We start from the raw sequence: 27,524 nt of genomic DNA on the forward strand, positions 1-27,524 counted from the left end.
ATAAATTCTGTGCCGTATGATCCTGTTTCACAGCTACCTGATCAAGGAGCAGCGCTCCAAAAGCTAGTGCTTCCAAATTAACCTGTTGGATTGTAACAAGGTGCTGTGTGATTTTTAACTTTGTTCACCCCAGTCCAACACCGGCACCTCCACACCATGGCTACCATCCAAATGACTAGTTCTCTCTATATTCCATGTGATCTAACCTTGCTAACCAGTCTACCATGAGGAACCTTGTTGAATGCCTTACTGAAGTCCATATAGATCATGTCCACCACTTTGCCTTCATAAATACTCTTTGTTACTCCATGTACTTTATCCATTGGACCCTTCAAGGAAACTATGCCTTAATATTTTTATTAAAGTGGCTCAATGCCAGGGTTTTTCAGGGTCATTAGTGTTGTTTTATGAAGGAAAGCTACTAAGTGGACAACTTTAGACTTAAAGCATTACCATTACTTCCTTTCTAATGGACATTTGCAGTGCTGGTAATCTGATTCCTTTTCCAAAGTTAACTTAAAAGACATTTTGTCCTTGATGCCTTTTAATAATAAGGAATGCAAAAGTTCAGAAGACCTATTTCTTCATGGTTTGAATATATTCTTTGAAAACTGATCTGTCAAATTTTATGTTTTTAGTGCTCTAATGCTCTAAAGTGCTTTCCTATTTGCAATTTCCCTTTTATCTATTCAAATTTGGAATGCGTGTTAGGTAACTAGGTTTTCATCTCTGCTGCTGCTGCAGAGTTGGGATTGTCCAAGTCTATTGTTTGAGTTTTTTATTTGGCTAGTGATAGCTTCCGAGGAATTTTTTATAAGAAGTAAGTAAATGCTTCTCCCAGATCGTGTTAATTGTATTCATTTTGCTTTTGAGTTACTTTGAGAAATGTTGTTTGCATAACAGTTTTTCTTTTCCTTTCCTTTCTATTGCTTCCCATTACTGGTGAAGTGTAGCTTTCCACAGTCTCTCTGATCATTTACATACTATGCGTTATGGATTTTGGTTGTTATTCCATGTAGATTATTCGAATATGCTTCCTGAGGTTTGCTTCCTGTTCTAATTTAAAGGCCATATTCATTTCATTTGTAATTTTGAATTGATCCCTCAGGTTTGGAAGGTGATTTCCTTTTTGGACCTGGTTAATTATTTTATTGAATATACCATCATCATTAATAAGTGACTGTTCTTGGCTTCTCTTAAAGTTCTGTAATTCTTTCATGGCTTATTTTGGTTTTTTGGTCAAGGGATCATCTAAAAGAGACAAGTCTAGTCAATCGATTAAATGTTCCAAGCACTCAAATTAAACAGAATAGTCACACAAAAGCATGTGGTGAGAGGGATAATAAGAAATATGCAAAGAGGATGAGCATGTGCTGAATTGGAATCTAATTACTGAGTGTGGTGAAGAAGAATCTTGAGAGCATTTGATTTTGCAAAGATTGCATGATGAGAGGAGAATAGTGCTTGTGGCTGAAGCAAAAAGTAAAAGGAAATTTCATGAATGTTGTTAATAAGGTTAGGAAGTGGTGTAGCCTTGTACTGAGTGATAAGGACAGATATGTTGGGGCTGATGAAGAAGGGGAGTGAATGACTGTAACCATGTGTTGGAGAGAGGAGGAAGTCAGTACTTAGTATTCCTCCCCTTCTGAGGTCATTGAAGTATTTCTTATGTTGTATCCAACTCCTGAAGTTGATGACCTCTGCAGTCTCTCTACATCTGGTGAACAATGTTTATGAACTCTCCTGGCACTGGTGGGAACATGAGTCCACTGATCATACTTGTATCCCCTACAAGCTTCACAAATGAGATTTCAGGACATCTGGGACTTGACTGGGGTCTATTCCTGACTGACATTCATTGCAGTGATGAAACAGCCAAACAAGCCACGAGGGTTTATGCTCATTTGTTAATAAAACACTCGGCTATAAATTAATGCATCATTAATGCTTTTTGGATACCCAACTTCCCAATTATTTCCCTCTCATTTTATTCTCTAATAAACTCTAATAATCATTTGTGCTCATATTGCTTGTGCTCAACCTATAGAGAGCAATAGATGGTGAAAAAGGAGCAGCTGAAGTGGTTGGGGCTATTAGAATGCAGACAAGTAAGATTGCAGGAAGATACTTCATCCAGCACCAGGAAGTGCAGGCTTGCTTATAACTGTCTGAAAAGCAGAGATTATAGGAGGTTGGCTTTCTCCAAACAGGCTGTCACTGACTTCTGCAGTCTCTTGCAAATGGATCATGAATTCGAGCATTTCCAGCGGTTGCTTCCAGTATGTGAAAGAGGAAATTTCATACATATCCTAGTCTGTAGTACACAACTCTGTGCAGCTGGTTGTCAAAGTCCATTTGCCAATTCTAACCTATAAATCACCTGCCCCATTGATCTCAGCAGGCAGTTTCTATGTCAATGACATTCTGACACTATAAACTCAGAAACTACAATGAAACAATATTACACGCCAAAGTGCTAAATGTTATAGCAGTGAAAAATGTAGTTCCCAGATTATCTGTTCACTTGTGTCATTGTTGTGTCAGATGTTGCTGTGTGCAGATTGGCTGGCCAAATTCTTTACATTACAATATTGGGAAAATACTTCTAAAATACTACATTGATTGTGAAGTGCTGTGGGGAACCCTGAGGTCATGAAAGGTACTATATAAATGTAAGTTTATCCTTTCTAATACTTACATTGAAGGCATTTCCAACGGACACAGTATAAACTTGCCAAGATCCAGTTCTGAAAAAGGATTACTGAACCTGAAATGTTAATTCTGTTTTCTCTCCACAGATGCTGGTAGAGCTGCTGAATTTCCCCAGCAATTTCTGTTCCAGAGCACATGGCTTGTTGTTAACCTGGCAAGGGACATTTCCTTTAAATTTACTCTTTTTCTTCTTGACTGTGAGAAGGTCTTCAATGTCTGGAGTCCTTGTGGTATTATGTTAGAGATTCCAAGATTTTGTCCCTATGACAAGGATGGAATGGCAGTATATATCCAGCCAAAAAAACAGGTGACCTAGGAGAGAATAGAGGTGATGGTGCTACCATGTTACTGATTCTTATCAAGGGTTACAACTGCCACTCTCTTTCTGATTAATTAATTCTGATTATTTTTGAATGTAAGCTGAGTTTACAAAAAAGATTCATGATGGGAGAGTTTCCCTCTGTGGACTGCCACTGATATTGAGCAGTTAGTTAGTAAATAGCCCTGTGAAAGAAACTAAAAAATCAGCTTCATTAAGTTGAAGTTTGCCTCATTCATTTTAATGTTACATGGTGGTGGTAGCTACTTTGTTATCACTGTATGTCCAAGCTGTGTCTAAATTGTTTGTCTTCTGTCAGTCTGTCTTGACTGAAGAGTCTGATGTGAGATCATCTTGAAATCCACAGAACTGCCAATTTCTGCTGTTGCAGTTGCACATACTCTGGCCTTCCTGTAAGCATGTTGGATTTTGCAAGTTGGCATATTTGGTTCTCAGAATGCTGAACCAAATTTCAGTGCTTCCCTCCATGTGGATTAGCCATCTGCCATATTTCCCCAAGACAGCTGGTCTGCAATGTAGAAATTTATCAGCTATTTCTTGATGGTCATGCTTCTGTCATCTGTACTGACTACTGTCAATCACCCAGAGTCCATTCAGCATAGAAGCATGAGGGGGGATCGAATTGAAACTTATAGAATACTGAATGGTCTGGATAGAGTGGACGTTGGGAAGACATTTCCATTGGTAGAAGAGACTAGGACCCAAGGGCATAGCCTTACAGTAAAGGGAAGACCTTTTAGAATAGAGATAAGGAGAAACTTCTTCAGCCAGAGAATGGTGAATCTACGGAATTCACTGCCACAGAAGGCTGTGGAGGTTAGTTCATTGAATATATTTAAGATAGAAATAGTTAGGTTCTTGATTATAAAGAGGATCAAGGTTTACGGGGAGAATGCAGGAAAATGAGGTTGAGAAACTTACCTGCCATGGTTGAATGGTGGAGCAGAACTCAATGGACTGAATGGCCTATTTTCTGCTCCCATGTCTTATGGTCTTCTTATCTGAGAGAAGATCTGCTTGGAATTCTGCAGTCACCCGTGCAGCAGAGATGACCTGCCTAAGTTTAATTTTCTGGAGGGTGGTCTCTATGCTATTGAACCCACTATGATGAAAGATATTGTTGTTTCTGATTTTGGTCTGGATCTCTGATGTCTTTGAAGTCTTTCAGAGTTTTGTTGAGGAGTCTAAAGCAGATCCAAGATTCTGTGCCATACAACAGGGTAGTAATAACAATGACCTGGTAGAGTTTGGTTTTAGGCTTCAGTCTAATGCAATGCTACTTCCAGACATGATTGTGGCTTTGGCAGTAGGCAGGACTTGCTTTCTAGTGGTAAGTACTGACGTTTTCAGTACAGAGCACTGTACCAAGATATGAGAATTTTTCTATAACCTTGAGACTGGTGACATCAATTGTTAGGTGTGGTACTTCACAGTATGTGCTCAGCATTGGGGAGACACTGTTTCACTTCCCAAAGTTTTTGACAATACTCAAGAATTTGTATTTGCTTTACACATTTGCTCAAATCTGTTTTTTTTAAAAATAGATTATTTTGAATTATTTTAAAGTGAGGCTGATTTATTTTTTAATTTTTCCATTAATTTATACACTAAACAAATCACTGGTGCTTTCCTCTACATTCATCCCATTCAGCTCTGAGTGCTGGAAATTGGTCCTTTGATTTCACCATTGTTTCTAATACTGTGATTTCTTGTGAGTTTTCTTGGGAAGGTGTTTGGCTACAGGGCTGACCTGCATGCACGATGAAATACTCCACCTCGTAGTCTGGATGAGAACTCCCAAAGCTCACTGGCACATTGTCATGAGGAATTGCATCCAGAAATAGTTGCAACTTAATTAAAACAAAATTATACTAGCTGTTAATCCCACTATGAAATGTTTTCGTCAAATTTGTAATTAAGCAATATATCATGGACCCAATATTAGATTAGTTTTTAATCCTCATTCAGCAAGAATTAAACTAAAGAGAGCAGGGTCTTGGTTTTTGCTGATTTCATAATAATACATTTTTACTTTTCTGGAATCTCTTTGCAAGTACTATTGATGTAACTGATCCAAGAGCACCACAGAACACATTTCAACCAATTCTGCCCTAAATTGGCTGTTGGAGCTCCGTGCTGGTTACATAGGGACTAGCTGCTTGAAACTGGCAGGTGCTTTGGCTGGGTAATAGTAAACACTTCTAGAAATAGCAGCATTCAGTGCTTTAGCAATAACGGAGCAGTAAACTGACAATTTCGCAGATATTATCACTCCTTTAATGCCAATTTGGTCAAGTGGGCAAGTTAAAATTGACCCTAATATCTTTTCTGTCCAAGTTTAACTTTAGTTTCAGAGTAGCTAAAGACTTGAGATTTTAAAAAAGGAATAATTATTTTGACAGTAATTAAAGTTTTTTGCATAAACATAGATACATTATTACTTGTTACACTATCTCAATAAGATGTACAAATATAGCCTTAATAAATATCCCTGTTTACAGTCCTGGGGAGCAAAATTACTACTTGGTTTGGAAAGTTCGTTTTTTTAAATAGCATAAATTGCCGTTGTTGTTTCTCACTCAAATGTAAACTCATTTTTATTCATTATATGCTATCTAAGCATTTGCTATTGTTTAGTGAAAGTTGAGCATAAGTATACTTTTCTTTAGGACTTAATTTAATGCTATTCTCTGAATCATCATGAATAACATCTATCAGACACTGTATTTTCCATATATCTTTCATGTAAGTAGTAAATATGTTCCCATATCCTTTTTACATTACTCCATTAACATGTCATCATAAAACAATGCAGTTTTATGATTCATTTTTGAACAAATCCACGATTGTAAAATTCACATGAGCAGAAGTTTTCATCTTTACATTACTGTTCAAAGTAAATATTCATGAGCTGCACAATCTTTAGTCCTTTATTTGCAGTTCTTCTCCTTTTTAATTTCTGTACAAGAAGACCAGAAGACCGAAAAATGTTGGAGCAAAAGTAGGCCATTCAGCCAATCAAGTCTGCTATGCCTGCCATTCAGTGAGATTTGATAATCCTCAACAGCTTTAATCCTTCCTTGTCTATCAGTATAACTCTTGCTTCTCTTAATATCTTAAAAATATATCTCAGTCCTGAATATATTTAATGACCCAACCTCAACAACCCTCTGCGGTAAATAACTGATTGACTACCCTCTGAGATTATGCCCTAGCCTCTGTCTCAAAAAAAAACCTCTTCTCTGCAATTACTCTATCAGCTCTCTAGGACGTTTGTGTGCTTTAATAAGATCTCCTCTTGAGTACAAGCCCAAACTACCTGACCTCACCTTATAAGAAAATCCCTCCATGAATTGAATACCTAGTACCTCTAGACTGCCTCTAATGCCAGTTTATCTTTCCTTAGATAAGGGACCAAAACTGTTCACAGTATAACAAGGATGGTCTGACTGGTGTCTTGCATAGTTTTAGCAAAAAAACACTTCTTTAAAATCCATTCTCTTTGAAATTATGGCTGACAGTCCATTTGCTATAAAGGCAATCTATATTCTTGCACCAAGAATGAAAAATAAAGCGTGCTGTCAGTTGAAACTCAAGAACAATTTAATCATATGTAACAATATTGTGTAATTTGGTAAGTGAAATTATGTTCCAAGCATGTATATATTGGTTTAAAATAGTTTGCTAATTTTTTTTGTGCAGGACAGTGTCTTGATGGAGAGTTTTCTTCTGATGGATTCAGGCCATGTCAACCATGTCCCTTTGGAACATACCAGCCAGAGTTTGGGCGGACATCATGCTTTTCCTGTGGTGGAGGGTTAACAACAAAACGTGAAGGAGCAGCGTCATTTCAGGATTGTGAAACTAAAGGTAATATCATTTTGGAAACCATCTCTTTTAATCCAGATGAAACTTGTCAGAAGATTGAGATGCTTTTCTTTTTAAATGTTGGGGAATAGACTTTTATAAAAGAAAGATTATGCTGCACTTAGAGATTAGTTTTTAAAAGTGCCATTGTCAAGAATCTTACAGCAGAGTGATATAATTACTGATGCATTACTTTTGTGTTTGCTGCAACTTTTATTTCTGATTCATGTTTTAGATCCCGTAGAATCATGTAGTTTAGAAGGAGGCTATTGGCCAATCATGCACATACCAGCTCTTTGAAAGAGCTATCAAATTCATCCTATACCCTGCTCATTTCCTGTCACTGTGCAGTTTTCTTCTCTTAAAGTGTTTGTTCAATTCCTTTTTTGAAAATTATTCTTTCATTCGTTTTGAGCAAATTGTCAGGTAATGCATTTCAAATTAAAATTTTTTGCTGTTTGATGCAAATTTTTCCCATCTTATTGTTGATTAGCTTAAATCTGTGACCTCTGGTTGATAATTCTGCCAGTAGGAACAGCTTTTCCTTACTTATTCTAAATAGCTAATAAACATTAAGCAACTCACAATAGAATGGAGTCCAGTCCTCATCTCTCTAAGGTCTGAGACTGCCTTGATTGTTGTGATTATATGTGGTGACAGCAGTGGTGTGCAGTCCATGAGTCATTCATAAGGGATTGCAGCTGAAACTGATAAAGGATGGGAAGGTGAAAAGGCAATGGCAGTAACCGCCTTTGTGGAGCAGTGGCTCTATGTGCTTGACTGCTAACCAGAAGGTTGGTGGTTTGAGAGCAATCAGGGACAAAAGGCCTCCTTACTTTGGATCCTCTTGTAGCACAGCAGTAGTGTCCTTACCTCTGGACCAGGAGACCTGGGTTCAAGTCCGAACTGCACCAGACATCTGCAATAACATTTCTGAACAGATTGATTCGGAAAAATAAGTGAACAAAAAGAACAAATGACCCTGAGAGTGGCCACCTTGTGGCAGAGTGGTAGTGTCCTTATCCTGGACTGGGAGGCCCAAGTTCAAGTCCTATCTGTTCCATCTCTGAATAGGTTGATTAGAAAAACTGGTTAAATAAAAGTTTTTTTTTAAATTGAAAAGCTTCTGGACTCACTATATTGTTACAATATGGGGCAAACCTCTCTGCTAATTTAAACTAGCAACATAGATAAGATTCACCCCGTGCTGTAATCTGTTAAATTCGAGAGACAAAGAACTATCCCAGAAATCACTATTTTAAGTAAAAATTTAAGAACTTTATTCTTTAAGTCTAACAGAGAATATTAACTAACAACTATTTACAACCCCTTTCTCTTAACCTATCTTTTATTGCCCCCTCTACAATACCGGTCCGATTTTTAAAAAATTCCCGATTGCGATTTTAAAAAAAATCACGTTTTAAAACTAATCAGCTTTGCTGAGTTTACCGTGTAGATTTTCCTCTGTAGATTCTCTCTCTAAATTAATTTTGATGTTTTAGATCTCTGTGCAAACTCCTTCTCCAGACAGGTACTTCTCAGAGAGCTCTTACTAGCAGCCTACATCTGTTGGTCTTTTGGCAGTTCTCTTTGCTGGTCTGGCTAACTGTTCAAAATGTCTGATATTTATACCCCAAAACATTGGATCATTTCATTGGCTTTAATATTATCAAAATACTAAATTCAACCCTGATTGGAGTTTGGTATCTTGGGGCATAATTTAAACTGATTGGCCGAATTTGAAATTTGTTTTTGTCTCATAGCAACCCAGCTACTCTAGCTGTTCGACCAAATGTTACATTGGTATCTTGTTCAGAACACTTTGTGCTGTGTCAGTTAGCTCTGCTAGCTTTCCAACTCTCTTAAAGGTATAGTACACTTCTACACCTTCATAACACTATATTTAAGAAAAGTATTAACCATTGATCATTTGAGGGACTAAACACAATATAAAACATTGAAGCCCACTGACAGTGCAGTGATTTAAAAAAAATGTATCTGAGATGGGGTTCTGGAGATGCAGTAGTAATATCCCGACTAAGCTAATGAAAAATAGATAAATATGTAAGTCCCTACCCCTGGCCTGGAAGACCAGGTACAAATTCCACCTGCTCCAGAGGTGTGTAATAATCTCTCTGAACAGATTGCTTTAAAAATATCTGAAAAGCCATGACTGCTGGAACACACTGAAAGAAAAACACTCACAGCTGTAATCACAGATGCTTACTATTACTGAAGGCCAGGAATCATCCACAACATTGGAGAAAACCTCACTTCTTTCCAAGCCTTTAGACTATAAGGAGGGCATTGGCCAAGCTGTCCACTGGATTGACTTGCAGTGTTATTGATTCAACAGGTACCCAACTGCCTGCAGTGTCAATTAGAAGTACAAAAGAGTCACGTTGGTGTACTTTTGTATAAAATCAACAACAATGCCAATGCCATTCTGATTGGACTGGGCAGTGAAGCTTTGATTCTTAATTTATGACGCAATCCTACAGTAGACCAGAACAAAATTGGTACCAGCACCTAAGACTCTGCAAAGAACTTTAATTCCTTTGTTAATAATCACGATTAGCCACTAGTTAAACTCTGAGATGGGACGGTTCCAAAACCTCTGCACTAATTTAGAATAGGATTTACATAATCTGCAGCTATTTTAGTTTTCATGCAACCACCCGAAAGCTGGACAAGGATTCAAGCAGCACAAAAAAAACCAAGTATGCGCAAAAACTGGAATTCTGTGTCACAGGATAGCCAGGGTACATACCGAGCAATTGTATTTTAAGATTTCCAATTAAACCTGTTGGACTATAACCTGGTGTTATATGATTTTTAACTTTGTACACCCCAGTCCAACACCAGCATCTCCAAATCATGTACTTTAAGACAGAATTTTAAATCATGTTGGCACTGATTCCTGAATGATTTGTTAGTGAACACTGAAAGAGTTGTCATTCCTCAAACCCTCAGGTTAGATCATTTTTAGCAATTACATCAGAGATACCTGGGCAAAAGCAAATGCCAGGCTAAGTCCTACAATTCAATTTGGCTCACCACCATGTCAGGCAGGATCCATAGGCACCAGCTGCATGCACCCTTCGTCCACGAACATTGGCATCCAATAATTGCCAACCCTTCAATCCTCATGGCACCTCCCTGATCCACTTACAGGATGCTTAGGTAGCACAGTCTTACATTACAGGGTGCACTGGCCACTGATAATGACAGGCTCTACAAGGACACTTTGCATACAGGGACAGACAGCCACACCGTAGATTGGACCAGGCTGCATCTCAGCCTACTCCTCTCTACTTGTATGCTCACAGCATCCATGCTTTGCCATGCATGTTAGTGCTTTGATACTTTAGCCAGAGCCTAAAGCTATATTCTGCTTTTTGATGATGTTTCTTTCATTTTAAAGGACAGATAGTTTTTGTTTTGTTATTGGACAATCTGGAGCACACACAATAGCCATAAATTTCCACAACCATAAATCTGATTCCTGAGGAAGGGTCTATGCCAGAAATACCGATTCTCCTGCTCCTTGGATGCTGCCTGACTTGCTATGTTTTTCCAGCACAGCACACTCAACATAAATCTGTCTTACTCCAATCTGTCTTCACCTCTGTTTATCCCCTCCAGTGTTAACCTACGTCAACCCAAGCTCTTGCCCTGCTGTGATCCAACTCAGCTCTTTGCAGAAGCTCTGTGTGAAAGGGTTAACCTCATAATTTTAAAGGGAATCTAACTTTTTGATGTGTTCACACCATTCACTTTGCTTGGACCTCTTTAGTGGAGCCCACTGAAATACATTTCGTAAGTTGCTAACCTCATCTATGTTTTGGCCTCTTTCCTGATCTAAGGAAGCAGAAAATCCAGATTCTGTCTCCTTAGTGTCATTGACCTTTTAACAATGGGGAGAAGGATAACAGGGAATTATTTGGATGGATTTTCTTATGGATTCTATCAGATTCCTGCCAATGTTATGACATTAATTTGATGGAATCCTCAGTTAAATATAGAGTCAAAGTCTTACATTTGATAATTGTTTAAGATTTCGTTTCGATCCTCCATTCTATTTCTACAGTTCAGTGTTCACCTGGTCATTTTTACGATACAAACACACACAGATGCATACGATGTCCAATTGGGTTGTATCAACCAGAGTTTGGGCAGAACCATTGTGTTGCGTGTCCAGGAAATACTACAACAGATTTTGATGGATCAACTAATATTACTCAGTGTAAAAGTAGGTATTAACATCTGATGGAATACATAGCTATTATCTGTAGTAATCTGTTTTGATGTAACTTGTGGATGAATATTTATTGACTCAGTTACATTGAATTTAAAAAAGAATAGAATACAGTACATACAAAATGGTGAAAAACTAGAAATAGCAGAGGTCCAAGTTGGGAGTTCAAATATATAGATTATTAAATGACAGTATGATGTTTTACCACATTAGAGGTGAGTTGTTGTAAATATTTAAGCAACTACCAATAATCAATGTTTATTATTTACCATTGCATCACAACTGTGGTCATTCTATTCATTATTTAGTCAGGTTGCGTATTCGGCATTGCTCAAGAGAAATGTGTGAATAAATATTTGAAGATAAGCACTTAAAAGTGTTTGAATAATTAGCTGCCTTAGAATGTCGGCTTTTTAACAGTTCAGATAAAACAATAGGGGAACAGGTATAATATTCATGGTTTGTATATCAGCTTGGTGCTTTATCATCAGTATGTAGTTGAATATGTGTGTTTTAGAATTTGAGCTTCTGATGGCTTATTGGTAAAGCACTCAGCAGTTCTTACTTAAATTCTGTGGTTATTGTGTATCAGACAGACAATGTGGAGGAGAACTTGGGGACTACACTGGATATATCGAGTCTCCAAATTACCCGGGGGATTACCCTGCAAATGTTGAATGCACCTGGAATTTAAGTCCACCTCCAAAACGACGCATTCTTATTGTTGTCCCAGAAATATTTCTACCAGTTGATGATGAGTGTGGTGACTACTTAGTCATGAGAAAAAGCTGTAAGTCAGAACTGCAATAAAGTTAATTAATTTATAATATTTCTCAAATGGACAAATAAGCAACTAGTACACTTTTTTAAAAAGAAGTCTACGTTTGAATCTCAACTCATAACTTATTAGCCGCCTCAGTTCAAGATCATGATAGATTCATGATAGGAAGGTAGTTCCACAAACCGTTATATTCAAAATACATTATTATCTTTGACTCTGAATGTAATGTTTGATTAATGTGTGGACTATACACGTGCATAGACACATAGTAAAGATTACTGACTAATCAGAGATAGAAAAACTCTGACCAATTCTTTCATTTCCCAACTGCTACCATTTGACATCAGATAACTCAGCATAGAACAGAGATCAAACATTCAGTTTTGTGTAGTGTCGAAAATGTGGTGCTGGAAAAGCATAGCAGGTCAGGCAGCATCTGAGGAGCAGGAGAGTCAACACTTCGGGCTTAAATCCTTCATCAGGAATGTGTGGGTGTAGGGGGGAAGGGGTTGAGGGGTAAATAGGAGGGAGAGGGTGGGGTGGGAGGGAAAGGCAGCTGGGAAGGCGATAGGTTGACGCAGGTGGGGGGTAATGGTGATAGGTCAGAGTGGAGTGGAGAGTGGGGTGGATAGGTGGGAAGGAAGTTGGACAGGTAAGACCATTCAAGAGTGCAATGCTGAGTTGGAGGGTTGGATCTGCGATGAGGTGGAAGGAGGGAGATGAGGAAAATGGTGAAATCAATGTTGATGTTGTGTGGTTCAAGGGTCCCAAGGCAGAAGATGAGGTGTTCTTCCTCCAGTCTTGGGGGGGCATCGGAGACTTAGCATTTGACGGTGGAGGAGGCCCAGAACTTGCATGTCCTTGGCAGACTGGGAGGGTGAGTTGAAGTGATCGGCCACAGAGCAGTGAGTTGTTTGTTTCATGTGTCCCAGAGATGTTCTCTTCTCTGAAATGTTCCGCAAGTTGGCGTCCTCTCTCCCCAGTATAGAAGAGACCACTTCGAGAGCATCAGACATAGTAGATGAGGTGTTTGGATGTGCAGGAAAATCTCTGCCAGATGTTGGAACATCCTTTGCATCCTTGGATGGAGGTGAGGGGGGGAAGTGTGGGTGCACATTTTGCATCTCCTGCAGTGACAAGGGAAGTTGACGGGAGTGGATGTTGGGTTGGGGGGGGGGGGGGTGCGGGGGGAGGTGTAGAGCTAATGAGGGAGTCATGGGGGGAATGGTTTCTGCAGAATTCTGATAAGGGGTGGAGGGAAAGATATTTCTGGTGATGGGGTCTGACTGTAGGTGGCTGAAATGGCAGTGAATGATTTGCTGTACCCGTAGATTGGTCGGGTGGAAGGTGAGGACCGGGGGTTCTGACCTTGTTGCGATTGGAGGGATGAGGTTCAAGGGTGGAGGTGCAGGAAGTGGAGGAGATACACTGGAGGGCATTGTTGACAGTATGGGAGGGGAATTTGTTGTCTTTAAAATTGGAGGCCATCATCTGCGATCATCTGGAATGGAATTGCTCTTCTTGGGAGTAGGTATTGAAGAGATGGAGGAATTGGGAGTAAGGAATATTGTTTTTACAGGAGAAGGGGTGGGAAGAGGTATAGTCCAGGTAGCTTTGAGAGTCAGTGAGTTTGAAGTAGATGACCGTTGCTGGAAATGGAGGTGAAGGATCTTTCCACAGCCAGCACCAAAGGTTCCTTCCACATCCAGCAGAGATTTTCCTGCACATCCAAACACCTCATCTACTGTCTCCGTTGCTCTCCATGTGGTCTCCTCTACATTGGGGAGACAGAACTCCAACTCACAGAATGTTTAAGAGAACATCTCCGGGACACACGCACCAAACAACCCCACTGCCCTGTGGCTGACCACTTCAACTCCCCTTCCCACTCCGCCAAGGGCATGCAAGTCCTGGGCTGCTTCCACCACCAAATCCTAGCAAACCTACACCTGGAGGAAGAACACTCCATCTTCTACTTTGGGACTCTAAAACCACACAGCATCAATGTCAATTTCATCAATTTCCATATCTCCCCTCTCCCTACCTCATCCTAGACCCAACCCTCCAACTTGGCACCACTCCTTTGACTGTCCTACCTATCCATCTTCCTTCCCACCTATCTGCTCCACCCTCCGCTCTAACCTGTCACCATCACCCAACACCTGCATCTACCTATTACCTTCCCAACTACCTCCACACCCTCTCCCCCACAACCCGCATCACCACCCCCTGCCCATTTATCTCTCAGCCCCCTCCCCCCCCAACATTTTTGATGAAGGGCTTAAGCTTGAAACATCGATTCTCCTGTTCCTTGGATGCTGTCTGACCTGCTGTGCTTTTTCAGCACCACACTTTTTGAATCTGATTTCCAGCACCTGCAATCCTCATTTTCTCCTAGTCGCTGCTTTGTATAGCTCAGTAGTATGCCATGCAGTGCATTTATTTCAGCAGTGAGATCTCTGAAAAATGCTGGCTGACAGAGTATGGTGCAGTTGAGCAGGTGCAAGTGGTCCTATTCATTTCAATGTTAGATTTTTAGCTTGAAATCAATACCTGATATCCTCCCTATGCAGTCCATATGCATAATAGCAATAGATGTACTTCACATCCTTAAAATATTATGATGTCCACACAAATGCATTATTGATCACTATTGAATGGTAAGGTGCACTTGGTTACTGAGTAATTGTATACTGTTTTGCTAGGTGTCTGATCAAGAATAATTTACTTGACATAATTTCATTAATGAGTTTATTTTGTGTGAAATGTATAAAGCTTCAACATAGTTATTAAAATCCATGAGAATTTCACATAAATGCATTAACCAATGTGTTGTAAATCTAGCATAATGAAATTTCAACTTATTAGGATTTCCACAAGAACAAATATTAGTTTGTGCAACCTACAGTTAATTGTGAACTTTGAATTAAACAAATAACAATACTGGATGTACAATTACCCTTTCTTTACTGATCACTGTTTCAATTAATCCACTAATGATAACTCTAGAAATATTAACAGTATAAAGAGCTTCATAATAGAATTTGATCTGAGCTTTGGATAAATTGATTTACATTCAAATAATTATCAATAACAATGGCTAAGTTTGTTTTGTTGTGTAATTGACCAGCATTGTCTAATTCAGTGACAACCTATGAAACCTGTCAAACCTATGAACGACCCATAGCATTCACCTCACGATCAAGAAAATTATGGATTCAATTCAAGTCCAATGAAGGGAATAGTGACAAAGGATTTCAGGTTCCATATGTTACATATGATGGTAAATATATATACCTCCTCTATAATGTTTTTAAAATATTTGACTGTATTGATACCATTCCTTTCTCTTGCCTGAATTGGAAAATTTCGTCAACTTTTGTTTCCAATTTGTACATTTCATCATCAGCTCTTCCCTTTTTCTTGACTTCTCTGTCTCCATTTCTGGGTATAGGCTATTAATTATTATCCACTGACTTCCAGAACAGTCTTGACTGCACATCCTCACAGCCCCCTTCCTTTAAGGACTTTATTCTGTTCTCCTGGTTTTTGTGTCTCTATTGCATCTATTCTGATAATACAATTTTAAAAATTCATTCACGGGATTTCACGAGGAAGGCCAGCGTTTATTACCCAGAGGAGAATTAGTCAACCAGACTATGGGTCTGAAGTCACATGTAAGCCAGACCAGTAATGATGGCAGGTTCCTTCTCTAAAGAATTTTTGTAAACCAGATTTTTTTTTCTGACAATCAGCAATGGATTCATGGTCATCAATAGACTCTTAATTTCAGCTTTTTATTGAATTCAGATATCATCATCTGCTATGGCAAGATTCAAACCCTGTCCCCAGAAATTACCTGAGTCTCTGGATTAACACTGAAAATGTGTTGTTGAAAAAGCGCAGCAGGTCAGGCAGCATCCAAAGAGCAGGAGAATCGACGTTTCTTCAGGAATTCCTGAAGAAGGGCTCATGCCCGAAATGTCGATTCTCCTGCTCTTTGGATGCTGCCTGACCTGCTGCGCTTTTCCAGCAACACATTTTCAGCTCTGATCTCCAGCATCTGCAGTCCTCACTTTCTCCTCTCTGGATTAATAGTCCAGTGACAACACCACAAAGCCATCACCACTTCACATTAACACTTCTGATATGTCTTTTTCTTTAACAGAAGTTTTCTCTCCACCATGCCTAATGGGACCCTTGAACATTCTACTTCAAGTACTTCTGCTCTCAGAAGTACCCTTCCCCAACATTTTCAAAACCTATGGCAATGTTTTACTTGTCATAACTTTCCATTCTAGCAACCTCCATTTCCAGTCAATCATCCTTGATCATTTTTGCTGCTCTAACATGATACCACCACCAATTACATAGTGCAAACCTACCTTTAAGCATTCCAAATGATCCCTGATACTCCCATCCATTTCTTAGTCATTTCCATTCTCTTGCTACAGCTTTTAATCTTGAAAGTGCAGGGATGCAACTTCAGATTAGATTCCCTACAGTGTGGAAGCAGGCTCTTCGACCCAACAAGTCCACACCGACCCTCCGAAGAGTAACCCACACAGACCCATTTCCCTGCATTTCCCCTAATTAATGCACCTAACACTGTGGAAATTTAGCATGGCCAATTCACCTGACCCCCACATCTTTTGGAATGTGGGAGGAAACTGGAGCATCTGGAGGAAATCCACACAGACATGAGAAGAATATGCAAACTCCACACAGACAATTGCCTGAGGTGTGAATCAAACCTGTGTCCCTGGCACTGTGAGGAAACAGTGCTAACCACTGAGCCACCTTGCCACCCCATCTTCCTTTTTTAATGTCCTCTCTTTCCACCATTCAAGGCCCCAAATTCTTTTTCCAGGTAAAGTAGCATTTTTGTTTGTTGTGCTTTCAATTTTGAACTCATTGCTCACTATATGGTATCCTGCACATTGGGGAAGGTAAATGTAGACTGGGTCACTACTTAGCAAAACACCACCATTCAGTCCACAGGCTCAATTAAAGCTAAAGGAAAAGTACTGCCTTTTGACTGGATACTTTACAGTTTTCCGGACTCAAGGTTGAGTCCTGTCAGTTTGGATTGTGATCTCTTTCCTGGTTTTGTTTCCGTTTCTTTTGCTGAGTTTAGTGCCCCTATCCTTTCTCTCTCTCTTCTCCTTTTCTTTCAGGCTGCAGCTGAATCATAATTATTCCATTCAGACCTCCTCTTAGTAATGGACCAGAAACAAAAGCTATTTCCTTTGGTCCTGCATCATGCATTCTTTTCTCATTTAATCTGTTCTGCTTTCTGCCCTATTACAAACCACAGAGCTTGTTCTTCTTCCCACCCTCACTCTTTCAATTGCTTTAAAATTTTATTACATTTCTAAACTTTCCCACTTCTGATTAAAGGTCATCAACCTAAAACATTAGCCCTGTTTTTCTCTCTCTATAGACACTGCAGGAGCTGCTGAGAAACTCCTGCATTTTCTGTTTTTACTTTGATCCATCATTATCTGACAATTTGCATTTCTCCCTTCTAGGACCAGCTGTTAATGCTGGGGATTACAACTGAATTTTTCCCTTCTTCTCTCTCTCTAGCTTATGATTGTTGTGTAGTGATGTTGGGGATATTAATGTAACAGCAGTAGAAATTATTCAAGGTGTTAATAGAAAATAATTGAGTTAGTTTAGGGAAAAAGTAAAATTCTTTCCCAATGCAAGAAACCTTACAACAGATGTAAGCAGAGAGGAACAAAAAATGTCCTGTGGTCCAGGCACTTAACCTCTATTTCAAAGTTTTTAAAATAATTATATTTATTGAAAACATCAAAATAATCCTTTTTTTCCTTCTCTGACAGAAGATTACCAAGAATTGATTGAGGATATAGTTCGAGATGGTAGATTATATGCATCAGAAAACCATCAAGAAATATTGAAGGTATTACCATGACTAAGTATTACAAGAAATACTTGAAATTAACATTTTCTCAATTATCACTTTTCAACATTAATACGCAAATAATTGACATTTAACAGCATCCTTTAAGGAGAATATAGTAAATGCTTATTTGTATTTGGTGAGATCCAGAGGACTAATAAACCAAAATATTCCACAGTTTTGAATAAATACAATATATTTTATTGGACAGCATTATAACAGTCATACAATGAATTAACAAGTAGTAAATATAGGTAATGGACTGTGATCAAACACACCACAGCAAACCGTAAATAGTAAATGCAATCAAGACAGATCCCATAGAGTTCTCAAAGTCCTGCCAGACATTAAGGACACAGTGGGCATCAAATTTTGTTAAACTTCACAAAAGATCACAATTGCCATTTTTGTTGTCATGGTTTTGAAAACTCCCTCTCAAGAGCCACTCTGTCAAGGACTGTCTCACCAACTGGTCATGTTCTGGTTGATTAACCTTTTTCTCTGGTGCTATGCTGCCCTGGACTCAAAAATGTACTCCAGAGCTCATTCACAAGTACAAGTCCAGCCCTTCACCAACGGTTAGCTTTACTGAGCCAGTCCTGCTCCTGGATTTTTTTCCTGAGTTGCAGTCATGTCCAGTTACATCAAGCAAATACTACTTGTGAACTTTTCAGCCCTCTCTTTCTCAGCTTCACTGGATAATTATTGCAGAAAGGTTTTTCTGAGCCTCTCAGGATTCCCCTGACACAGAGTTAGGGCTCTTTCCACTTCCTCAGACTACTTCTGAGCTCTGATTCCAACACTAAGTTGTCTTAGAACAAGAATTCCAAAAACTACTTCTAACAGCATAGACCATCCAGCTGCCCTTAACTCCTCACTGAGACCCCTACATAAAATCTGCAAAGAGATTCCCAGCAGCATAGCTAACAACAGCACTTCTAACATAGACACAAAAACAGAATTTGCTATAAAAGCTCAGTAGCATCTGTGGAAAGAAATCAGTTAACATTTCGGGTCGAATGTCCCTTCCTCAGAACTCCTAACATAGCTGAAGACAAAAAACGTTAGCGATTACAGCGGATCAGGCAGTATCCATGGAGAGAAGGCAAGCTAACCTTTTGAGTCTAGATGACTCTTCATCAGAGATGATGTGAAGTGTGGAGGGGCCAGCATTTGTGGAACAGAATTGTGCTGGGGGAGAAAGGATGTTGATGGTTTAGATTTTGTGATCAGAATGCGCGGATGGTAGAACAATGGTGTGTCTAACTGCCAGACTGGAAAGACCAGGCAGTCCCATTGGAGTTGGGGGAGGGGAGAGAGGACATGTTGACAGAGAATGTAACCAGTAAAGCTGAAAGGAAGGGAAGGATTGAGAGTGGATTGTCTGTCTTCAGCATGCCGAATACACCAGCGAATCACAGCAAAAATTGGAGAAGCAACATCTTATCTTTGCAATCTTCTGGGCTCAGTATTCAGTTCCAGGAGAAAGGGAGGACTGCAAATGCTGGAGATCAGAGCTGAAAATGTATCGCTGGGAAGGCGCAGCAGGTCAGGCAGCATCCAAGGAACAGGAGAGTCGACATTTCGGGCATGAGCCCTTCTTCAGGAATGAAGAAAGTGTGTCCAGCAGGCTAAGATAAAAGGTAGGGAGGAGGGACTTGGGGGAGGGGCGTTGGAAATGCGATAGTTGGAAGGAAGTCAAGGTGAGGGTGATAGGCTGGAGTGGGGGTGGAGAGCTGAGGAAGAAGATTGCAGGTTAGGAAGGTGGTGCTGAGTTCAAGGGTTGGGACTGAGACAAGGTGGGGGGAGGGGAAATGAGGAAACTGGAGAAATCTGAACTCAGATTTCTCCAGTTTCCTCATTTCCCCTCCCCCCACCTTGTCTCAGTCAAATCCCTCGAACTCAGCACTGCCTTCCTAACCTGCAATCTTCTTCCTCAGCTCTCCGCCCCCACCCCCACTCCGGCCTATCACCCTCACCTCGACCGCCTTCCACCTACTGCATTTCCAACACCCCTCCTACAAGTCCCTCCTCCCTACCTTTTATCTTAGCCTGCTGGACACACTTTCCTCATTCCTGAAGAAGGGCTCATACTCGAAACGTCGACTCTCCTGCTCCTTGGGTGCTGCCTGACTTGTAGCGACACATTTCCAGCTCAGTATTGAGTTCAGCAGCTTCAGACTGCGAATCCGTTCCCATTCCTTTTAAAATTTTGCCTGCACACTCAAATCTAGGTCATTATTAATATGGATTTTTAAAAAAGCAGTGGTCCCAGCACTGACTTTGGGAAAATCTTAACAAATACTTCCTTCAATCTGAAAAAAGTATTTTTCACTGTTCCCAGTCATTTAACCAACTTCAAATACATAATACTGTGGTTGCCTTAATTACATGGGTTTAAACTTTGCTGACAAGCCTACTATTTGGAAATCCATGCACAGTCTTCATCCTTCATTACCTTCATTGACCCTCTCTGTCACATCATTGAAAAACTCAATCAAAATTAGTTGCCCACTACTTGCCCTTAACACATCTGTGCTCGCTTTCCTTAATTAATATATATTTGTCCAAATAAATGTCAATTTTCTTCTGGATTATTATTCTAAGGTGTTCCCATTAACAAGATAAAAATAACAAAAATAGAAATAGCTGAAAAATCTGAGGAGGTCTGGTAGCATTTGTGGAGATCAATCAGAGTTAACGTTTTGGGCCCAGTGATCTTTCCTCAGAACAAGTGATTGGCTTGCAGTTGCTGGGTTTACCATTATATTATTTTTCGGCAAGGGAGCAACATTTGATTTCTCCAGTCTTCTGATATTACCCTCTTTGGTACGAACATTTGGAAGATTATGGTCACTGCCTCAAAAATGTCTGTCCTTACTTCCTGAGAATCCTCAAGTGTGTCTGCTTCAGTCCTAGCAACTTATCAACCTTAAATACAGCCAGCTTTTGTAGTGCCCCCACTTTATTGACTTCTTGCCCAACTTGTGTTTCAGTTATTTTCTTTTAAACTACAACTTTTCCTTCTTGATAAAGGTAGTTGCATAGTTGTCATTTAGCACTTCAGCTGATTATACTTGAATCCCCTAAATGGCCCCTCATTGGCCTCACCCTGCTTTTCTTTTTACCATTTTCACTATTTATAGATGTTTTGAATTCACTTTTATATTTCTGTCAACTATGTTCATAATGTATTTTTGCAGATTTTTTTGCACCAGTACTTATTCCTTAATCACCATCACAAAACATATTCTCTGATCACATTGCTGTTTGTGACTGTTTGTGGAAATTAGCTATGACATTTCTTATTTCACAAGCATGACAAAGATTAAAAGTACTTAATTGATGATAAAACACTTTGAAATGCTTACAGTGTGAATAACCAAGTTCTTTTCCCTTGGGTAGGGGAGCCCAAAATTAAAGGATTTAAGGTGAGAGGGGAAGGATTTAAGGATTTAAGGGGCAACTTGTTCACACAGAGTGCGGTGCGTTTATTGATAGTGGTGGATGCTGGTACAATTACAATTACAACATTTAGAAGGCATTCAGATGACTACCCGAATAGGAAGCGTTTAGAGGGATATGGGCCAAATAGTGGCAAATGGAACTAGATCAGTTTAGACTAGACAAGGTCTTTTCCCTAGGGTGGGGATGTCCCAAACTAAACGGCATAGATTTAAAGTGAGAGGGGAATGATTTAAAAGGGACCTAAGGGGCACCATTTTCACACAGGGGGTGGTGCATGTATGGCATGTGCTGCCAGAGAAAGTGGTGGAGGCTGGGACAATTACATAATTTAAAAGGCATCTGGATGAGTATACGAATATGGGCCAAGTGCTGGAAAATGGGACTAGATTAATTTAGGATATGGTCGGCATGAACAAGTTGGACTGAAGGGTCTGTTTCCTGGCTCTACAACTCTACGGTTTGTATGTAACAATGTGATTTTCTATTAATTTTTAAAAATTAATTCCTTTAAAATTAAACCTTCACAAGTATCTGAGGGTTTGTTACTTACAATATTGAAGGATGTTTGACTCCCATCATAACATATTCCCTGGGACAACATGTTCTCATATGCTACAATGAGTTGCTGTGGTGAATAACAGTACATAAAACAGAATCTCAAGGATTTGAGCTAAGTTCCTAGAAATTAATGTGAGCTTAGGAGAAGTGTGGGATGTCTACGTTGCTTTTGTTCAGATCCTAGTAAAATATTTTGATACTTTAATTTGTGGCGCATGCCTAATTTACTCTGCTTATTTCAGCATTGAATTTAATTTCATAACACCAAGAACATATATTGTAGGTAGTAAAGTATCCCAAGGTACTTTGTGAATATTTACCAAATAAAACTTGTCAGGTTAATTATCAGCAGGTCTTCAGTGTGTAATCTTAATCAAACTGGCAAATACATTATTTCACACAGTTAGATGTACAGTGCATATAAACTAATCACTACATTACAGAAAGGATGAAATTGCATTAGATAGTATATACGGGAGAGCTCCAGGAATGTTGCCATGAATCAAGAATTTTAGCTATGAGGAAAGAATGAATAGGTTGGGACTGATTTCTTTGGAACAGAAGAGGAAGATTTAATTGAGATGTACAAAGTTATCAGGATCCTATACAGCCAGATAGAATGGCAGAGCAGTATAAAATGACAGAGTTTAGAAGATTCACAACTTGTAATGCATCTCTTTATCATGCTGAACTCATTGGTTGATTTGTATATTAATAGTGGTGTGTTTTGCTAACGCACCATTATTTTTCTGGTAAGTGGAATCTAGAATGGACTGCCTGGAAATGTGGTGGGGGCAGGTTCATTCGAAGCATTCAAGAAGACATTGAGGATCATTTGAAACAGTCTGCTAGGTTATCGGGAAAAGATGGTGGGCTGAGTGGCATCCTACACCATAGCAATTCTGTGAATATTTAGTCATAGAGATGTACAGCATGGAAACAGAACCTTCGGTCCAACCCGTCCATGCCGACCAGATATCCCAACCCAATCTAGTCCCACCTGCCAGCACCTGGCCCATATTCCTCCTGGGGATTATGGTTACCTTTTCCATTCATAGCTCAGGAGTTCTATGAAATGTGTTTGTTTGATAAGTTCTTTGACAGAAACATAAACAAGTACAAATATTATACAGTTGGCGTATAATCCCAAGTTTTGTTACATCAGAGTTACATATGACATGCCATATTGGCCATTTCTTTTCATGATTGCGAAACATGGATTTTGATGTTTTTTTCAGGACAAGAAGCTCATCAATGCTCTGTTTGATGTGTTGGCACATCCACAAAATTATTTTAAATACACAGCACAAGAGTCTCGGGAAATGTTTCCAAGGTCATTCATTCGACTATTACGTTCAAAAGTTTCCAGATTTCTACGGCCATACAAATAGTTGAAAATTTGTGATACCCCTTTGAACATTTTGCAGTTTCATTATAAAGACTTATAATGTTTCATTTAATCTGTTCACCAATGTTTTGTATGGACGTCTTTACATAGGAACATAAAGCTTTGATGTTTTGCGTTATCGAATGCTGTTACATACCCAAAGAGTTGAACACTAAATCATTCATGGTGGAATAGAAACCAAGTGCTCAGTTGTGAAATACATACAATATTCAATTTATTTTAATATATTAATGTAATCCTGTTGCAGAGCTAACAAAAAAGGTCCCGTGGGACCACTCAACAATAGTGCCAGCAGCTTTTACAAAGATCGATAGTTATATCTTTTAAGCATTCCTTACATTAAGACAGTTTATTTAATGGAAATAACTTGTAAATATACATTGGAAGCTTGTATTATGTGCCAGTCAACTGCACAGAAGTTGCATATACTACCATCAAAACGCATTGTCTCATGTGGCAAAACAGTCATACTATTACAGCCACACGTCCTTTGTTAAATTTAGATTACTTATTCTAGTGAACTATTGTTAATTTTAACCTCTGCTGTGAAAACAATAAAATGAGATTATAGTTAATCTCAATTAATGTTGTACAGCTTTGTAAAATGATGTAAAATAAAAACAGAAAGTACTTGAAATACTCTGCAGACTACTCAGCATTTGTGGAAAAAATCAGCATTAACATTTCAGATTGATAATCTTTCATCTGAACTTGAAAAGTTCAGGTTGACTTGAAAGATTAACTTTTGTTTCTCTCCACAGGTGCTGCTTGACCTGTTGAGCATTCTAAGTACTTTTTATTTTTATTTCGGTTTTTCAGTATCTGCAATATTTTACTTTTGTTCAGCTTTTTGTAAGTTACAAATACCTTATTTCTGCATTATTGAACATAATGTATCGATTAAGCCACTTGGACATCACACTGGTGTCCAAATGTAGTCATACTTATATGTGGTTATGAATATGTTTGCACTTGTACTTTCATTGTTTATATATTTCACAATGTTTCTAATGAGAGTTCTTTCCTACTTAGCATTGTTCCAGTTCATTTAGTGTCCAATATATCGTTATTTTACCTGTTGTCTTGAACATAGTTGTTAAAGCTTGAAATGTGCTCTTATTAGTTCTCTCCCATTACCTCTTCCTAAAATTTACAGTCTTGGCAAATTTAAGCTAGGTTGAGCCATTAAGTCTGAATCCACAATCTAGTGTGTATTTTCATGAAGAACCTGTGGACATACGAGATTGAATCTGCCCCAGACAGGTTGCCGTAGGGTTCAGTTTTTCAATGAAGGCAGAATATCAGTCTAAATTTTTACATAACCACCTGGAAAAATAAGAGCTCCTGATAAGGCAGATGAAAATCAGTCTTTCATATTAAAGAAAGTAAGAAAAAGTCATTAGGTCCTCAAGTTTTTGTACATCAGGAAATAATAGAACGCATGATTCTCTATTTGTGAGCCAACTCTTACTCTAAATTTTTTTTTACAACTCAACTTGTATTTGTATGGCAGTTTTAGCATATTGAGATGCCACAAAGCACTTTGTGACAGGAGTGTTCTAGGAAATGTTAGGGTACGTTATCAAAAACCTGGTTAATGAGATAGGTTTTCAGAAGGAAACACAAAGAATGCTGGATAAACTCAGCAGGTCTGGCAGTGAGAAGAGAGAAAAACAGAGTTAATGTTGTGAGTGTGGTGTAACTGAAGTACAGTCATACTGGACTTGAAGTGCTAATTCTGTTTTCCTTCTTCACAAATACTGCCAGATCTGCTAAGTTTCTCGAAGCATTCTGTATCTGTTTCAAATTTCCAGTGTCCATAGAATTTTGCATTTGCTTAGTTTTTAAGGACTGTCTTGAAGAAAGAAGTAGATAAACAAAAGCATTTGGTAAGAGAAGTGTATAACCAACCTAGAATTTCTGGAGAGTGTACTGTTCACAATAGAAAAGGACAAGAAATTGTGTACATGTGGCACGTGACTATTTGTCAAGAACCCATTTAATTTCCAAAACCCCCTCCAAGCAACAACATTGAATTTATGTTGTGTCTTTGATGAATTAAATAGTCCTGAGGCACATTACAGGAATGTTATCAAGAGAAGGGAAAAGTTGGCACTGATCCAATGAAACAGACATAAGGACAGCTGACCAAAATTTTATTCAAAGAAATACATTTTAAGGAAACTCTTAAAGGAAGAAAGGACATTGAGAGATTTAGAGGTGGAGTTCCAGAGTTTAGGGATTAGATATCCGAAAAAGTGCCATCAGTGATAAAACAATGGAAATCTGAAGTACATAAGATCACTAGCAATTCATTGTGTATTTTTGAAGAAAGAAATTGAATTTGGAATGTTGATTGAATGCAGCTCTGAAATACATTTTCTGCCAAAAACTCTGCTTAAAGACTTTCAAAGGGTTATGACACTAGATTAACGCTCAAATAATGCAGGTGAAACTATTTTTATAACTAACTTAAGAAAAATCATTGCACACAACAGTGCAAGATAGTTTACATCTTACTAGTGATATATTTTGAAGTTGGTGCTCTATACAGATCACTTAATCAGGTCTAGTTTGGAACAGAACCTTATGCTTTAAACTATTATGTAAATTATGTATAAAGTTTTCAAATGTTTGTCCTACAAAGTTTAATATTGACTCAAGGAAATACAAATTTTAACCTTGAAACTGTTGTATTAGTCATTATTACGTAATATATTTTGATTTGTTTGAAAATGCCAGGTCTCTCTTTAGTAGTGATTCCATTATACAGTTATTTCATGAATGGTGCCTCTAGAATTTTAGCAAAAAGATAATAGTGAGCAGTTTAAATTGCTTATGGATCCATGTGAACTGTGAAAAACAAAGTAATGCTTGATTTAATCTTTCCAAATACAGATTACAATTGATGAATTGAGGTAGAAAGGATTACTGATACTTAAGAGATTTGTCATTGATTCATGTGATGGGTGCAATTTGATCGTAAAGGGTACAGTGCAAAAGTACAGTTTAATATCCTTCAAAGTTATGCAATTTCATCAGTTTATGAATTGCACTTATATGTATGGGGTTTCTATGTTAAGTTCGGAAAAGGTAACAACTAAAGATTATTGAGAATCTCATGAGCACATGCCTTAACATACAAGCAACACAAAGAGAGCCATATCAGTTCAAATGATTTGAATCAAATCAAAATATGGAAACAAGGCATCTTTTCTCTTCCAGTACCTGTGAACATTAGGCATAGAGTCATAGAGCTGAAAGCGTGGAAACAGAGTCTTCGGTCCAACTTGCCAATGCCAACCAGTTATTAAAATTAATCTATTCCTATTTGCCAGCATTTGGCCCATATCCCTCTAAACCCTTCCTATTCATATCCCATCCAGATGCCTTTTAAATGTAGTAATTGTCCCAGCCTCCACCACTTCCTCAAGTAGCTCGTTCCCTACATGCGACACCATCTGCATGAAACAGTTGCCCCTTAGGTCAGTTTTAAATCTTTCCCCTCTCACCTTAAACCAATGCCACCTAGTTTTGGACTTCCATACCCTAGTGAAAAGACGTTGGCTATTCACCCTATACATGACCTTTATGATTTTATAAACTTCTATAAGGTCATCCTTCAACCTCCAATGCTCCAGGGAAAATAGCCCCAGACTATTAGCCTCTCCCTGTAGCTCAAATGCTCCAACCCTGGCAACATCCTGTTGGTGTTGCCAACTTTGGAGTGATCTGCAAGCTTTCTAATCATACCTCCAATGTTCACATCCAAATCATCTATGTAAATGGACAAAAAGCAGTGGACCCAGCACTGCAGGTCACAGGCTTCCAGTCTGAAAGGCAACTATCCGTCACAATCCTCTGTCTTCTACCTTTTGAGCCAGTTCTGTATTCAAGTGGCTAGTTCTCCCTGTATTTCAGGTGATCTAACCTTGCTAACCAGTCTAGCATGCAGAACCTTGTTAAATGCCGCACTGAAGCCCCTATAGATCATGTCCCAAGCTTTGCCTTCATCAATTCTCTTCATTACTTCTTCAAAAAAGAAACTTACATCTTTAAAAAAAATCTTGAAATGTTGCAAATTCTGTTGCCACTTAGAATTGTTCAAATTGTAAAAATATGCAGATATGAAAGATGGAAAATTGCTACAAATAGCAAGAATTAGTGATATGATTAATTAACCTACTTTTGGTTATAAATGAA

At 38.7% G+C, this 27,524-nt stretch overlaps 1 protein-coding gene across 4 annotated transcripts in view; it reads left to right on the plus strand.

Annotated features, from left to right (window-relative positions):
- Positions 1-23,316, plus strand: part of scube2 (signal peptide, CUB domain, EGF-like 2) — a 167,862-nt gene extending 144,546 nt beyond the window's left edge. For all 4 annotated transcript variants that reach the window (XM_060838500.1, XM_060838502.1, XM_060838503.1 and 1 more), the window contains 6 exons: positions 6,755-6,922; positions 11,010-11,171; positions 11,770-11,967; positions 15,089-15,241; positions 17,808-17,887; positions 23,152-23,316. In XM_060838500.1, coding sequence (XP_060694483.1) covers positions 6,755-6,922; positions 11,010-11,171; positions 11,770-11,967; positions 15,089-15,241; positions 17,808-17,887; positions 23,152-23,304 — 914 coding nt within the window. In that variant the 3' untranslated portion in view covers positions 23,305-23,316. The remainder of the gene's footprint in view (positions 1-6,754; positions 6,923-11,009; positions 11,172-11,769; positions 11,968-15,088; positions 15,242-17,807; positions 17,888-23,151) is intronic.
- The last annotated feature ends 4,208 nt before the right edge of the window (positions 23,317-27,524 follow it).

Source organism: Hemiscyllium ocellatum, chromosome 18 (genome assembly GCF_020745735.1).
Source record: "Hemiscyllium ocellatum isolate sHemOce1 chromosome 18, sHemOce1.pat.X.cur, whole genome shotgun sequence".
NCBI lineage: Eukaryota > Metazoa > Chordata > Chondrichthyes > Orectolobiformes > Hemiscylliidae > Hemiscyllium > Hemiscyllium ocellatum.